Source organism: Cupressus sempervirens, chromosome 3 (assembly GCF_028749045.1).
Source record: "Cupressus sempervirens isolate cs-2001-9-10 chromosome 3, ASM2874904v1, whole genome shotgun sequence".
NCBI classification, from domain to species: Eukaryota; Viridiplantae; Streptophyta; class Pinopsida; order Cupressales; family Cupressaceae; genus Cupressus; species Cupressus sempervirens.
The window spans coordinates 896,456,227-896,472,027 of record NC_143120.1 but is presented as its reverse complement, the minus strand read 5'-3'; the positions used below and the strand labels follow the sequence as shown (position 1 = coordinate 896,472,027).

General features: G+C 40.1%; 1 protein-coding gene across 2 annotated transcripts in view; it reads right to left on the bottom strand.

Annotated features, from left to right (window-relative positions):
- Window positions 1-493: 493 nt before the first annotated feature.
- LOC149569687 (uncharacterized) overlaps window positions 494-15,801 on the bottom strand; it is a 59,844-nt gene continuing 44,536 nt past the window's right edge. Inside the window, exons 2-4 of one of the 2 annotated variants that reach the window (XM_089822409.1) lie at window positions 2,595-2,653; window positions 1,681-1,924; window positions 494-1,593 (exon numbers count right to left, since the gene is read on the bottom strand). In XM_089822409.1, coding sequence (XP_089678535.1) covers window positions 625-1,593; window positions 1,681-1,924; window positions 2,595-2,653 — 1,272 coding nt within the window. In that variant the 3' untranslated portion in view covers window positions 494-624. The remainder of the gene's footprint in view (window positions 1,594-1,680; window positions 1,925-2,594; window positions 2,654-15,801) is intronic. The other variant, XM_089822410.1, reaches the window with a different exon arrangement.

The following is a 15,801-nucleotide window of genomic DNA, read 5'->3' as shown; positions in this document are numbered from 1 at the left end:
TCCATGGAACATAGGTCGAAACAAATCAGATTACAGTTCTTGACAATATATTTTTTGTATATCTAAAACTTTTCTTCCATATTTTAGACTTATGAATGTTTCTTGTGGGCTACATTGTTTGGTAATGTCAGCTTTTCCTTTTCCTTTTTCTGTACTTTAATGATAGTTTTGTATTAACTTCAATGATAGCACACTAAACTCTGAAATTTGAGTGCATATACATCCCTCGACCCCCTTTACCCACGATTGCTCATGGGATCAGTGTCATCTATAGGATACAAGGAATACATAACATGGAACATTTCCATCTGTTTTGCCAAGCAACAAGCTCTGACCTTGATAGTTTCTGTAACAAATAAGCAAGTTAGTTGCACTCCTTTTAGTTTCCTATCTCTTCAACTTTTTAAGACAGCTATGCACCTCACATCATTGAAATTTGATAGCATAAAATATCCACTTCTAGATAAAACAAAAGCAAATAAGGAACAAAGCATTCACCAAAAAGGCTTGCATTGCAGCAACCAACATCAACAGGAATGAAGCTCTACTAATATACATCAGTTAGGAAATTATTTATTAGCACATTGTCATAACTTCATATACAAAGAATTTACAAGCAAAAGCTTATCCATGGTTAGGACCAAAACTGGATCTCCCACCTCGCCCTCCATGGTTATGTACCTCTCGTGCATCCTCCCCCTGAGTATGCATATTCATGTACTTATCCCGTTTATGTGGGGTTGACACTGGTGGTCCATAATTAGAGTCTTGGTAGTGTATAGGCTGATCCAGACTCATCCCCATGCCAGGTAATGGTGGAGGTAATGGCATAGTTGGTGGGCCTGGCACATAATCAATTGCAAAGTTGGAGAATTGACCCTGTGTGTTTGGTGCCATTCCACCCTCTTGCATTGCATGAACTGCTGTCGTATCTCCATGAGGCGTGCCTGTTGTGCCAGTGTGCCATGGATGGAAGTGATTTTCTTGATACCCTTGAATAGGTGGAGCATGTATAGGGATCCCTTGATTGCCAGTCTGGAAATTTTGCATTCCAGTCTGCATAGGCATTCCTTCCAGGAAAGTAATTGATTGTGTTTGATCATAGTGGGGATTGTAGTGCTGCTGGAACCCCTCCACATGAAGATGGTAGGGATATTGCAATGGCTGCTGTATTGGGAAGGACGGAGGCAACACTCGTGGACTTTCAGATTTTGGTGTTTGTTGTTTTTGAGCTTGTCGTACATGCACATTCTGATGTTCTGCATCCATTTGATGGATGTCCTTGTGACGTGACCCTTCTACTAGTTGATATTGCTTATCTGCATGCTGTTCATGGCGTTTGTCGTGATGTTTACGATGTTTTTCACCATGTGTATGTTTTTGACGTTTTTCTTGATGTGATTGATGGTGTGATCTTTCGAACTCCCGTTGCTTCTCTTGATATAATTGTGAATTATCACCTGAGTTACCTTGATAATCCTGTTGTCCCTGGGGTTGCAGATTATAATTAAATTGTTTGTGTTGTGTTTGTAGCCTCGACATTTGTTCTTGTTCTTGCTGCTGTGAGCCAGATGATGCTTTAGACTGATCACGCTGAGATGATAAAGCATTAGCTTCTGATATATAATGCAGCTTTTGTAAAACATTTCAAAATCGGAGGGATGAAGAGGGGACCAATACCTGTGCTTGTGAAGAGATTTTCTTAGGCTGAGGATCTGATGACACTGGCCTTGCTTTTGTAACATCCTTCTCATTTAACTCATCTTTTTCAGCAATACACTGAAGTAAATCCGAATGTATCTCTATTAAATGCAATTCGAACTCCCTCCTCTTTAAAAATGACTTTAGACAGTGTGGAGCTGCACAAATAAATATTCCCTCCAGCATTTTTATGGATTGTATCTTTTGAATCCTTTCATCACACCTGAAGCAAAGGAAAACAGGATCGTATATTGATAAAAATAATGATAGAGGATCCATTCTTTTGTGAGAAAATTATGAGTCTCGTGAAATATTGATAGTGGTTATTGTTTTCAAATTTGTTTCATATTGAAGAGAACAAATTCAGAGAGGCATCAAAGTAAAGAGGATTTGTTACCATTTCTTGGTAATCACTGAACTTCATGATAATGACAAAACATTTTGCACTATTTTAATGCAGCTACAAATTTAATAGGTTTCCTTTCCATTGGGGATTTCCTTTCCATTGTTCCATTTTTTTATAGCCATAGTAATTTATAATGATAGACAGATTCTGGCCCTACTTTTAGAAAGCAACAAATTTACAGACCAGCATTCCATTGCTCAATCTGAACTTGAGCTCATACTGCAGAAACATTCTTCAGAAATTATGATAGATTATATTTGTTCTCTGATCTTTGACAAACATTTTTGAAGAAAATGTTTAAAATTTTGAAACTATATTTGTAGATTAAGATGCAATTCTGCTTTACCTAGTTTCCATACACTCTGATGTGTTTTTTTCCTGACTACAATAAACATATCTGGAAACAACTGCATTAATATCCTGTCTGTTTCTGTTGCTTGATTCAGCAATTAGATATCATAAATTCTTTAGAGAAACATAAGCTTACAGATAACAGCTGGAATCACTCCTTGCACATGTCAAGCAAAAGGCGTGCTCACAAGGACTCTGTCAACAAAGGAAGAATGATATAAACCATGAGAAGTGTTACATGAGTCAACAATAACAAAAGAACACTTCCAAATAATTCATTTAATTATTTAATTACGGTGCATTTGAAAAATAAACCAAATAACAGCCCCATCCCTTTAAAGGCAAAACCCAAGAGTAATAAGCTTTATTCACACAAAGTTTAACAACTTCCAACATGAACAATTGAACAGAAAGCAATGTCAGATATCTACTTCATATGACACACCTAACTCAGATTATGTTTTCATCCACCATAACCGATCGTATATGAAAAATAAGCATAATTCAACATGGAATGATCCCAAAATTTGCTAGCTGATTAATACCTAACGAAGTAGAATTAACAGAAAGAGTGATTGAGATAAGAAATAGGACAGGACAAATGATCGCTGTTAAAAAGACTATTACTATGTCTTCCTTAATATGAGGAGTTCAACAACAGTAGGCCTTTTTGGAGATCAAAGCTAGACCTTTTTCTTATAATCCATAATCAGTTGATGCCAAAAATTAAAGGTGCATAATTCACATCCAAAATGAACTAAACATTCTTTTTTTGAAGCAAAACAATCTAAAAGGTATTTTTCTGCCAGTTAGATGGATCAGTAAATCATTCAGTGGAAATGAACCCTGGAAGATTCTTGTGAGAAATAATATACAGTTCTATGCTCCTAAGCATGCTAGATTCCAGTAAAGCACTTTGAAAAGGTTTTACATATCAGCCTTTGGCTCTATGTGTTCAAGTACTCAAAGGCATGGGAAATGGTCAGGAACTTGATCAAAGGAAGTGAGGCCTATAATAAAGTGTGATGAAACAATGAAATGGATTTACCTGATCTGGACAGGAGAGCTGGCTGCCACTTTCACATTCTTGTCTTTCTGTGAAAAAGTCGGGTTTTGTTTTTTTGTCTTCTAGTGACAATCGATTTCTCAAAGAGGGCTAAATTAGATATGCTTTTGTCAGTGAGAGTTGAGGGAAGAGTCAGATTCGATTCTCTTCAGCAAAACTATGCGCCAACTGTCTGCCACTGTTTGGAAACTGGAAGATTTTACCAACTTCAGCCAACTCTCTGCTAACTGTGGTTTGCCTCTTTACAGACTGGCATTGCTTCACCAAATACAACCAGATTGTTTACTTGCCTGCAAGTTAATGTGCCACTCCAAGTGGGTAATATATTGAAGACTGCCTTGTTTTTTACTTCTTTGATATGCTGAATTTTTTTGTTTTTGCCTTTGAGCATGTTGGATCTTGGGACAAAAACCCCAAGAGATATGTGTAATCCTATCTATGTAATCTGTAAGCTTGAAATGTCGCTGTTAGAGATTTTATGTCAGTTCTATGTACGTTTTGATTCCTGAATTTGCAGCTTCTATATTAAACTTGTTTATTGATCCTCTGAATCTGTGTAAGCACTATTAACTATCTGAATGATCTATAAGCTATTTGGAGACTCTTTCAGTGAAATTTTCTTCTCCTGAATCTATATTGTGTAATCAGTCTGTTTTAGAATTTAATACTTAATGAAAAAACAGGTTTATGTCATACAGACCTTGAGGTCTTTACAGTGGTATCAGTCTATCAGAGCCTCAGTCCTGCCAGCTGTGGGTTCATGTTATGAGTAAAATAAGAGTTTTTCTAACATGGGTGACAATGATGAAGAGGCAAAGGCCTTCTTTAAACATTCTGAAGGCCTACAACTTGGCTTAGCAGGCAGGAACATAACAGGAAGTCGCCCAATTGCTGAGACTTGAGAGGGCTTAAGCTGAACAAAGATAGTGGAAACTCTGCCAATGAGAGTGATGAAGTGAGCACTGCTAATAGAGGCAATCAGTGTGAAGGAAGCAATGTCAGTGAAGAAAGGTTTGTGCACGGTGGTGAGAGGAATTCAGCTAAAACATTTAGGGCAAAAAATTTGTCAAAAAATGAGGCAGAGATGGAACAACCAGATCAGACTGGTGAAATGGACTGCCTTTTTGTGTAGTATAGTATGTTGAGCAGGGCAGTTAAATAACAAGTCTTACCCTGATGAACTGAAACCCAAAAGTGGACAGAGGAAGGAGTACAATGAAAGAAAAGGCATTTAGCACCACTTGGGTAGCACCATAGTGAGATCATAGTTATAGAAGTTGGATACTTATCACTCATTAAACCCAATGACAGAAGAAGCAGCCTTGAAGTACACTTGTAAGGAGCAGCTCACGAGTGGTGGTACCATGGACTCCTAACTCAAGGACATGATTCAATCTCCACCATAGAAGACTTAAGTCTAAGGCCGATTGAAAAATTTCATAGAACCAACCCTTTATTGCTGGAACTTAGACCTACTAAAGCAAGAAGGTAGAGTAGAAGATTATGTATCAAGATTTCAGAAACTTGCAATAATGGTGTCTGATGTGCCCAATAGGAGGCTGATAGTACTCTTTGCAGAAGGATTAGCTAAGCCACTAAAAGGGTTGCTTAAAGCCATAAATCTGACAATATTTCCAGATGCCATTAAATCAACCCACAACCTAGAGGATTAGGTGGTCAAGGATGCTTTCAGCAGTAAGAAGACGGCCCCACCCATACAGTTCAAGAAAAGTTTTCAAAACAATTCTATACCTCTTCTAGCAAGACCCGATCAAGCGGAAGTCCATAGATATGAGCTGAGACGTAAGTTGTGTTTTACATGCAAAGAACCATGGCAACCAAGGCATCAATGCTTAGGTAAACAACAAATACATTATTTTGAGATGATCTCCGATAACGAATCAAAAAGTGAAGGAGATGATAATAAAAATGAGATAGACACAATCAAGGGACACAATCAAGGGGCCTAAAGGCAGTACACTAGCAATTCTTAACAGATAACCACATTATAGTGCATTCAGTGATTTGAAGAGCCAGCCAGCAATCATTCCCATTGACAGTGGAGCCACCTATAACTATGTAAATGAGGAAGTAATGAGTCTGAACACAGCTCCAATTGAAGGGTTGGGAATAAAGGCAGTCAGTTGCACTACCCTCTCTTGCACCACAAAGGCTCCCGGAATGGAATTATCTATGGGGAATATAAACTGAAGGACAATTTTTCTGTAAGAACCATAGATATGGAAGAAGTTTTAGGCTGTCAGTAGCTGCATGCAAATGATAAATACGAGATTAGCCATTGTGGAGATGGCTTTCCTACAAGACAGGAAAAAGATAATTCTCCAGGGAATATCGAACAAAACAATGAAAATATCAGTCAAAAGGATGGAGTGGGTATTTCATAAGAAACAGGTAGGCTGGGCAGCAGAATGCCTTAATACTAATACAAACGATGCAAAGAAAGAAGGTGCTAACAGCATGCAGATACAAATTATTTTGGATAAGCATAATAAAGTCTTCAAAGACATAACCCCGAGTTACCTCCTAGTCAGGATTTCCAGCACATCATTGTACTTGAAAAGGGGGTAGAACCAGTGATGACCACTCCATATCACCATCTGAATGTTTACAAATAAGAAATTGAGAAGGAAATTAAGGAACTACTCAACATGAAGCATATAAGGCCTAGTTCCAGCCCTTTTGCATCTTTTGTAGTGCAGGTCAAGAAGAAAGATGGAACCATGACAGTGTATACTGATTGCCAAGCTGTCAATAAGAAGACTAAAGAATTGCTATCCAATACCACACATTCATAAATGCATTGATGAGTTACAAGAAGCTAACAACTTCTCCAAAACTGATTTGCGTTCAGGATATCATCGTATCAAGGTTCAGGATGAAGATGTGCTCAAGATAACATTCCGATGTCACCATCAACACCATGAATTCTTGGTAATGCCCTTTGGTTTGAAAAATGCTCCAACAACCTTTCAATCATGCATGATCCAGGTATTTATCTGACAGTTAAGTTTGTTTGTTCTTGCTTTTTTATGGCATCTTAGTTTCTATCAAATCTTGGGAGGATCATCTAAAACACTTCGATAAGTTGTTGTGAAAATTAGAGCAGCAGCCCTTTTATGCCAGACCATCCAAGTGTGAGTTTGGGTTACAAGAAATCCTACATTTAGGTTTCCAGATCAGACCCAACAACTCGACACAGTTGGGGATTCATGGGACTATGCAGCTACTACCAAAAGTTTGTTGGCGGATTTTCACAGTTGGCAGCCCCCTTAACAAATCTAACCAAGTAAGGAGCATTTATATGGACAACATTAGCCTAACAAGCTTTTGATAAGCTTAAAGAGATAATAAGTTTGGGCCCTGTCTTAGCAGTTCCAGACTTTTTAGTCCCTTTTATTTTGGACTGTGATGCATTTGGAGAAGGAATAGGGGTTGTGCTTATGCAAAATAAATAAGGGTTGTTATGATGCAAAATATTTAAGGGTTGTTATGATGCAAAAATAAACACCCTATAGCATTTTAGAGTTGGAAGCTTATGGAGGCTGAATGCAAGTGCTCAATTTATGATAAGAAAATGCTAGCAATAATGCATGCATTGACTGACTTTAGACAGTATATAGTTTGCAAAAAAAAAAGTGCTAAAAACTTATCATTATAGCTTAAAGTATTTCCATAAACAGCGAGAATTGAATGATGGACAGCAAAAGTGGTCAGCAAAATCCAAGCTTATGATTTTAATATTGAGTATGTGAAAAGAAAGAGCAATAAAGTGGTGTGGAAGCCTAATCTGCATTCTATTTCTGATATATCCACTGATTGGAGAGTGTTGATTACAATCAAATGTGTAAAAAAATTAAAAATTCATTCACTAGTGATATAGTGGAGGGCAAGGTACAAGATGACAGGTTCAAAACAGAAAATGAGTTAATTCTCTACAACAGGCAAGTATACAATATGCCTAAATCTAAAATGAAGGAAAAAAAATCTTAAAGGCATGACATGACACTCCCTTGGCTGACCAACCAGGGTTCTACAAAACTTAGAAACAGGTTTGGGAGTATTTCACATGGAAAGCATTAAAGAAGGATGTGATGCAGCATGTAAGGGAATGTAAGGAATGTCAACAGAACAAAGCAGAACATGGTTTTCTAGCAAGGTTACTGCAATGTAATGTACCCTCTCTAGTTCTGCTCAAGTTCAGTGAATCATTCGTAAAGTGTAGTTTTCCTCCAGCATGTTGACGATTTCAGTGAACAAGGAGTTTGTTTACAATAAGATGGCGGGTCCATGTTCACTTAAGTGTGTCCCTATTTTTCAGTCATTGGGTCGGGGCCATTTACACTCAGATTTATTATTCTTTAAGTATATTCTCTCCTTATTGCTGGATACTGATGACTGAATTTATTTCTTAGAATTTCGCCTGATTTATAGACCTTTTGATGGAGTAGAAGCTTTAGGGTTGTTGGGCAATATCTATTGGGAATTTGGAGTTTGAGAAAAGCAAGTTACAATTATTATTATTTTTCTTACTTCTGGTCCACTTGTTGTCACCTTCAGTTCAAGGGCTCAGGATGAAACCCCTGGTGGCAAACAACCTTGGATACTTGCCCCAGGTTAATTACTGACAGCTTTCCAAATCTTCAGTATGCTATGATTTCAGACCGGAGAACAGTGCATTAAATTGTAAGGTTCATCCAAAGGTTCAGTGGTAATGGGATAAAGGAAAACAAACACTCACCTATGCATACATGTCACCTGTGATTTCTCTTTTTTAATCAGTAATAATAGTGTGAGTATTCTACATATCATCCTATGTTTCATTGATATTGTCTTAAGACACTGTTAATGCTATTTTAGAACTTTCAATAGAAGTTCAGGATCTTTGTCCACATGGACAAAGAGCGGGTAGCGGTGCCAAAAAGAGAGAAAGGGGGAGAGGAGGATGAGAGAGAGAGTCGGGGATCAAGCAGAGGGAATCACGGGAGAAGATGAAGAAGGAACAAGGGAAGAGAAGGCTAAGGTATGGGGTGAGACCCGAGTTTTGATATAGGTTAAGAGAGGTTGCCAAGATGAACTTAGTATCCATCCCTCATCTCGGTTGAGGTTCGAGGGATGGTTGTTGATTTCAATGGCCCCCCTGAGCTTCCTTTTGAAAAAGTTTTCTTAAGAAAGAATTTGAGTATGCTCAAGAAAAATACGGTGCTTGGTTGAGGAGTGATCAGCTAACGCAGATTTGAGGACATGCTCATGTTTGATGTCAGCACAATGCTCTTAAAATTCTAGATTTAAACGAGCGACCAATTTCCCCTATGTATGGGTGCCATGAGAACAAAGATCTTTGTAGACTCCAGAATCGAGGAAATCATCCTTAGGATCTTTGAGAGAAGGAATTTGGTTTCTCAGTGTGGATAACGGTTTGAAAGCAAAGTGGATGGCCTTCCTAAGAAGGATTTTGAAGGAGGGTGGCAGAGGGACGAGTGAGAGGAGCGTCAGGGTTGGGCTTTGGGACAACTTTGGATAGCGAACAATTGAAAGTTCTGGAGATTTGCTTGTTGCTGTGGTCATTTAGAAGGTAGTCTAATTCTTGGTTTAGGTTATCCATGTCACAAATGCGCACAACTCTAGTGGTCAAGGTTTTAAGAATGTTGCCTTTTTGGGCTGGGTGGTGGTGGAAAGAGGGGTGAAGGTAGGGGTCGGTATGCATGGCTTTGTGATAAACAGTACGAACTAAGGTACCATCAAGTTTCTTGGTAAGCAAGATTTCAAGCAAAGAAAGCTTAAAGTCCGAATCAATTTCTATGGTGAAAGAGATGCAAGGGGTCAAACTATTGATGCCATCCACATAGAGTTTCCACCACTTTGGTGTGAGGGGAACGGGAAGAGAGCGGAGATTTCAAATTCTTCCATGAATAGCAGCAAGGTCGTGGGTCTATAAGTCGGATACTTCTTTTTTTTTGACACTTAAGCCCCTGAAAGAGGATAAAGCAATATAATTTGCTACAATATACTTGCAAAGAGTAGAATGTGATTTGTGGCATCATGGATTAGTTGCCCAGGATCATCCCATAATTCACTTATATGAAGATATGAAGAACTTGTTAAAAGGCTGGTCACTTGCTTTGATAAAAAAGAAAACTTAAAACAGATTAGACATTTAGAAACTTATATGAATGAATTTCAAAAGATTTTTGTGATGGTTCCACATATGCCGCAAAAAAAGAGCCATCATGCTCTTTGTGGAAGGATTAAGCAAAAAGTTAAAATAATTGGTTAAGTCTCACAGGCCTAGTTCACTAGATGATGCTATTGGGTTAGCTTAATGATTTATTAGTTAAACCTTATGGTTTAGATATTACACCTTCATCTTAGTCACACTAAAAAAGATTTTAGCTAATTGATAAGAAAAAATTTAATCAACAAAAATATATGAATTCCAATCAATGGAAGACCATACCTTCTCGAGTTGAACAAGAATCTAGAAATTAATTAAGAAGAAAATAATTGTGTTTTGCTTGCAAAGAGACATGGGTGCCAGTGCATAGTTGCACGGGAAAGGGCAAGCTTCATTTGATCGAGGTCCATCAAGGAGAGGATGATCAGGATGAGCAAGAGGACAACATTGAGGAGGATGTTGAGTAAGAAATTTAGGCTCAATAGGCTGAATTGGAAGATATTGTTGTTAGAGAAAATCCACTCCTCAAAGAAATATGAAGAGAAAATCCACTCCTCAAAGAAATATGAATTTCCAACAATGGAAGACCATACCTTCTCAAGTTAAACAAGAATTTAGAAATGAATTAAGAAGAAGAAAATCATGTTTCACTTGCAAAGAGCCATGGATGCTAGGACATAGTTGCATGGGAAAGGACGAGCTTCATTTGATCGAGGTCCATCCGAGAGAGGATGAGCAAGCGGACAACATTGAATAGGATGTTGAGCAAGAAAGTCAGGCCTAAAAGTTTGAACTGGAACATACTGTTGTTAGAAAAAATCCACATATAGCTACTCTATCAAGAATCCTAAGAGGTAGACCTATTCGGTTGAGAGGATTCATTAAGGAGCAAAAAATAGTGTGTTTAGTGGACAATGGAGCTACTCATAATTTTATTAATGAGAATCTTGTCAGTGGATGGGGACTTCAGGCAGAAGAATTCCCTGAGTTTAAAGTGATTGTTGCAGATGGGTTTCGCGAATTGTAACCACGTCATATCCCAGCTGAAAATTTGTATGGGAGACTATACATTAACAAGAGACTTCTGCGCTCTTGGTTCTCAATTATGTGGATGCTATCTTGGGTCTTCAATTGCTTGAATCCTTAAAAAGGTATGTTCAAAGCTTCAAACAAATGCAGTTGGAGTTTATGGTTGAGGGTAAGAAAACAGTGTTGAAGGCCATGGCAGATGGCAGTCCTAGAGTAGTCTCTGCCAAAATCATGATGACATTGAGTGAGCAGGGCAGCCCAACATTTTGATTCTAATAATGTTATTTTAGAAGCACCAGCCTACAATGTCAATGTAGAGTCTTTGTTGGACAAGCACAGTGTTGTGTATGGAGATATCCCACCTGGACATCTTCATGATAGAAAACTTGAGCATGTCATTGAGCTGGAAGAAGGCTTCAAACCAGTAATAGCCACTCCTTACAAGCATCCTCATCATTGCAAAGAGGAAGTTGAATAGACAGTTAATGAGTTGTTGAGAATGGGTCATATCCACCCAAGTTCTAGTGTGTTTGCTTCTTCAATAGTGTTGGTCAAGAAGAAGGATGGCACATTACAAATGTGTATAGACTATAGGGCCCTAAATAAAAGGACTATTAAGAACAAGTATCCTATTCTTGGAATACATGAATTGTTGGATGAATTACATGGCTCAAAGTTCTTTTCCAAGACTGATCTACGTTCTGGTTATCATCAATTAAGTGTGAGATAAGATAAAATAAGACAATTTTATTAATGTCTGACAAGAGACCACAAAGAGGGTCAAAGGGACTGCTAGAACACAACAAGAGAAGCCAACTAATAGCAGGAACACCAAACCGTGCCAGGGAGAAGCAGAAACAACTACAAACAAGAACCAAGAATTGAGGACAGCCGTTAGCCACAAGCTAGGCTTGCCCTCCACAGCAAAGAAATCCAGAACTGAGGGATAGAGTCCAAGGTGAGAGGAAGTCTTGTGGTGTCACTGAGGACCACTGGAAGTGGAGAACTATTGTTGTGAATAACTCCTACGAGGCCTCACAAACCTAGTGTGCTTAGAGGCAGGGAGACCAAGTGATCGCTTGGTACCTTGAGCTGAAGACACCACCTAGAAGGAGGACGTGATGATCCGTGTTCTGTCTCAAAGGAGACTAAATCTGCATGGAGTGGTCCCAAAGCCTTGTGATCTCCAGGAGGTAAAGGGTCAAGCATCGTTGATTACTCGAAAGAGAAGAGAGACCAACACCCCTTGAAAAGACTAAGAAATTGCTCTCTAATCACGTAGTAAAAAAGGCAACAGAAAAAGTGTGTCTGTCTTGGACTCCCCCATGTCACAAAGTCAGCAAATCCCATCCTCCCTATCAATCTGGTGATCTGTCTCAATATGAAGTTGGTCAATGCCCACCTTGAAAGACCCTCAGGAAATGTGTAGCGCATGTGTCCAACACCAGGAGAGGTATGAAAGTCACACAACCACTCCATCCTGGAAATCAAGAAATTGCTCTGCATAGGAGGCCATAGTCGGTCGCAACCCCCCCCCCCTCCTCCTCCCATAAAGGGTCAACCAAAGTCATATAGATATATTGTCTGTAAATGTCCATCCTAATGTGGTCGTTCTATTCCTGATGAGAAGGGAGGTGAGCGAGCGCATTCAAGAACTCGAAAGGAGGAAGGCAGTCCAACTCAATCCCTACCAACCTCGGTAAAGCAAAAACCTAGGCAAACCAATATGAGTTCAAGCAGTGGAGCCAACACTTGCAATCGCCTCCAAGGAGCAATAGGCCAAGTAAGAGTATCTATGTCTCCCCTCAACCGAATCCCCAAAGCATTGAAGACAATGGAGGAATCAAACAAGGTCAATAGCATCGAGTCTGAGAGGGCATACTCCAAACTCAGCCAAAATAATACTATGAAGAGCAAACTAGTGATATCTAATGATACGTCTGAGAAGAAGGGTCTTGACCCTCTCCATCGGAGCCCAATTAGACTCCAAGAGAGACGTCCCCTAGACCACAAAACCGTAGAGCATTGTTAGTCTAATCAGAGTGTCCAAGAGAGCCATCTTGGAGTGGCATCCTGAAAATAAAGTCAAAAGCACTAACGCTCAAGCAAGGCTAAAGGGTCATACCGCTTATTGATGTGGGGTTGCATGGCAAGTCTTCTGCTAAAATAAGGTCCACAAAACTTGACCCCCAGATATGTGTAGGAGGAAGACATCTCAATCTCCACATCCAAGAAGAAGCGGAGATGAGAGGTCTTCAAGCAATTGAAGACCATCACCTAGGTTTTGCCCAAGTTAACCACTAGTTGTCACGAGTCAAAAAAGGAGGCTAAGCCATCAAGCCATTGTTGAAGACCCCCCAAGGAGGATGCTACGAGAACCACATCGTTCATGAAGAACAAAATGGAGATCAAGGTCAAATGTAAGAGACAGTCATCCTCCGAGAGCGAATGCTCTCGAAGAAAAGCCTCTCCAACTTGTCAATATATGTGCCAACTAAGTTAGCGGGAAGGGGACAACCCTGCTTCACTCAATGGTGCTTGATATAGGATCCAAGAAGCCCTGTCAAGTCCTAAATCTGCCCACAACACTCTGATACAACCTCATGATGGTCATCAAAAGAAACTTTAAAATCCAAATGTCCCTAAGTCTCTGAAACAAGGACGCCCGAACGGAGTCAAACGCTTTACAAAAGTCCACAAAGCAATAGTAGAGTTTCATAGGATGGTGCTAGCTTCCTCAAGGATAGCTCGTAAAGTCAAGATGTGGTCCATGGTTTGAAAGTCTGCCCTAAAACCTGCTTGTCCCCTTGCCCTAAGATGGAGTCGATCCAGCTCCCTGGAAAGAATAATGTGCAACACTATAGCATATAGCTCAGAGAATGTGTGCCCAACCATAATGGTCGTATAGTTGTCGGGGTCTGAGGTTGGCCCGACCTTCTGAATTAGGTGAATGATATGTCGTGACCAAGAAGGGGAAACTAGAACACACCATCTTGTTCAAGAGTGTAGAGAGCTAGGGGCCCAAAACTATGATGCCCTGGAGAGTTCTGCTTGGAACCCTTCCTCATCCACAACTTTGTTGTTGTTGATAGATCCAATAGCCTCACAAATGTTGAAGACGATGAAAAGATGGTCATGGGACAGGCGGTGAGGAGGATGGGGGGTTGGTTGCGAATGTCGTAATAGGTGGAAGTGTGCGTAGCCAAGGATTCGGGGACCAACATGGAAGGGGGAGGCGAATGCTAGGGAAAAAGGGTTTGCCAAGACTTGGAGGACTACAAAAGCGAGGTGCCAAGGGATCTACACTACAAGACTAGGAACAACAACATTTTACATTGGAGGAGGAGGCGGTAGGAGATCTTCATCGAGGGGAAGGACTTGGAGTCCTCATTGTACCAATGATTTATGGGGCAGGAGCTCTGACACTTAGGACTACGAGAGAATGAGGTCGAATGGTGCAGGAAGGAGAGGACAGCAAACTCCCAAAGCGCAGTGGCAAGGCAATCAAATAGAGAAAAAGTACACCTAGTGGCCAAGGAGGGGCCAAGAGGGAGTAGTCTGAAGTGGAGGATGAAGTGGTCCTAGTGTTTGTTGTCAAAGGAGATAAAGGTGCAAGTGGGAGGCGACTCTAAGAGGCGAATAGGGAGGGGAAGGAAAAGCGGGGGGTGGAGAAACCTTGAGGTAATTCTGAAGAGGGTGTGGTTGCCTAAAGGAATGTAGGAGATGGTGAGTTGGTTGGAGGGGGCATAGTCCACAACGCTTGCACCACCACAATAAAGCCAACAAGTGAATTGTACAAAATACAAAATCGAGAAGGCAAAAGAGGCCACTTAGGATCACCAAGCTTGATGACTTACACATCTGGAGTAGGTGACGACCATATCTCGAAAAAAAGGGCCCCTATATCCTTTGAAGAACGTTGCAAGCCCAAGGTGGATTTGTCACCCAATCGTTGAGGGGGGGTCTAATGATCTCTGATCCATGCATAATAGTCCCCCAAAATGATGTCACCAATGGTCGAGAAATGAGCGATACAATCATCCAAATCCCCAAAAGGATCCTCATCTTGATCATTGTGCATAGCAGGCAAGCAAGAAGTAGCAAAGAGCAGTGAAGATGTCCCTAGCATGTGCAATCGACTGACTAATCTAGAACCAAAAATCAAGTTGAGCTATCAAAATATGCCACTAAAGTCATGCTAAACAAGTGATCCCTAACCAAACAAGCAACCCACCAAATCCTCTGACCCCACCCAACCATGTGACCTCATCCCTGAAAGCCAATAACCCCTAATAGAGTACCAGCAGGGTTCTCGTGCATCTTCGTAACCAAGAGAATGTCAACAAAATCCATAGCATCATGAAGAGGATCAAGCATGGAGCACAAAGTACCATTTTCGTTTCAAAAATTGACATGTCGAGAACAACCGAAGAGCCCCCTCATGCCCAAATGCCTCTTTGATCATCATTTGGCTTTAGCGGCCAGCCTAGATTCCACCTGATGGGGAAAGAATCTCAAATAACAGCCCTGAGGTCCCTAGTGATAACCCACTTCCCATTGCGCCTAGCCCCCAACTACAAGGCCTCGACGATGTTTCAACTTCACAATATGTAATTTTGTGAGGTCCTCATCAAGGTAGATCTTAGTGGGAAGAAAAGAAGACATACAAAAACAACATTCCATTGTCACTATGGGCACTTTGAATTCCTAGTTATGCCCTTTGGTCTTACCAATGCTCCAGCTACTTTTTAATCTTACATGAATCACGCTTTTTATGAACACTTGAGTAAGTTTGAATGGGCATTTTTTGATGACATACTAATATACAATAAAATGCGGGAAGAACATTTGCAACCTTTAGAAATTGTTCTAACTATTACAAGACAGCAATCCTTGTTCGCTAGAGCTCTGAAGTGTGAGTTTGCAATGTCAAAGATTCTCTGTCTAGGACAGGTGATTAGCATTCAAAGGGTAAAGGTGCATCAAGAGAAGATTCAGACGATCAAGGATTGACCAATTCCTAAAAATATTTCTGACCTAAAGGGTTTTGGGGGA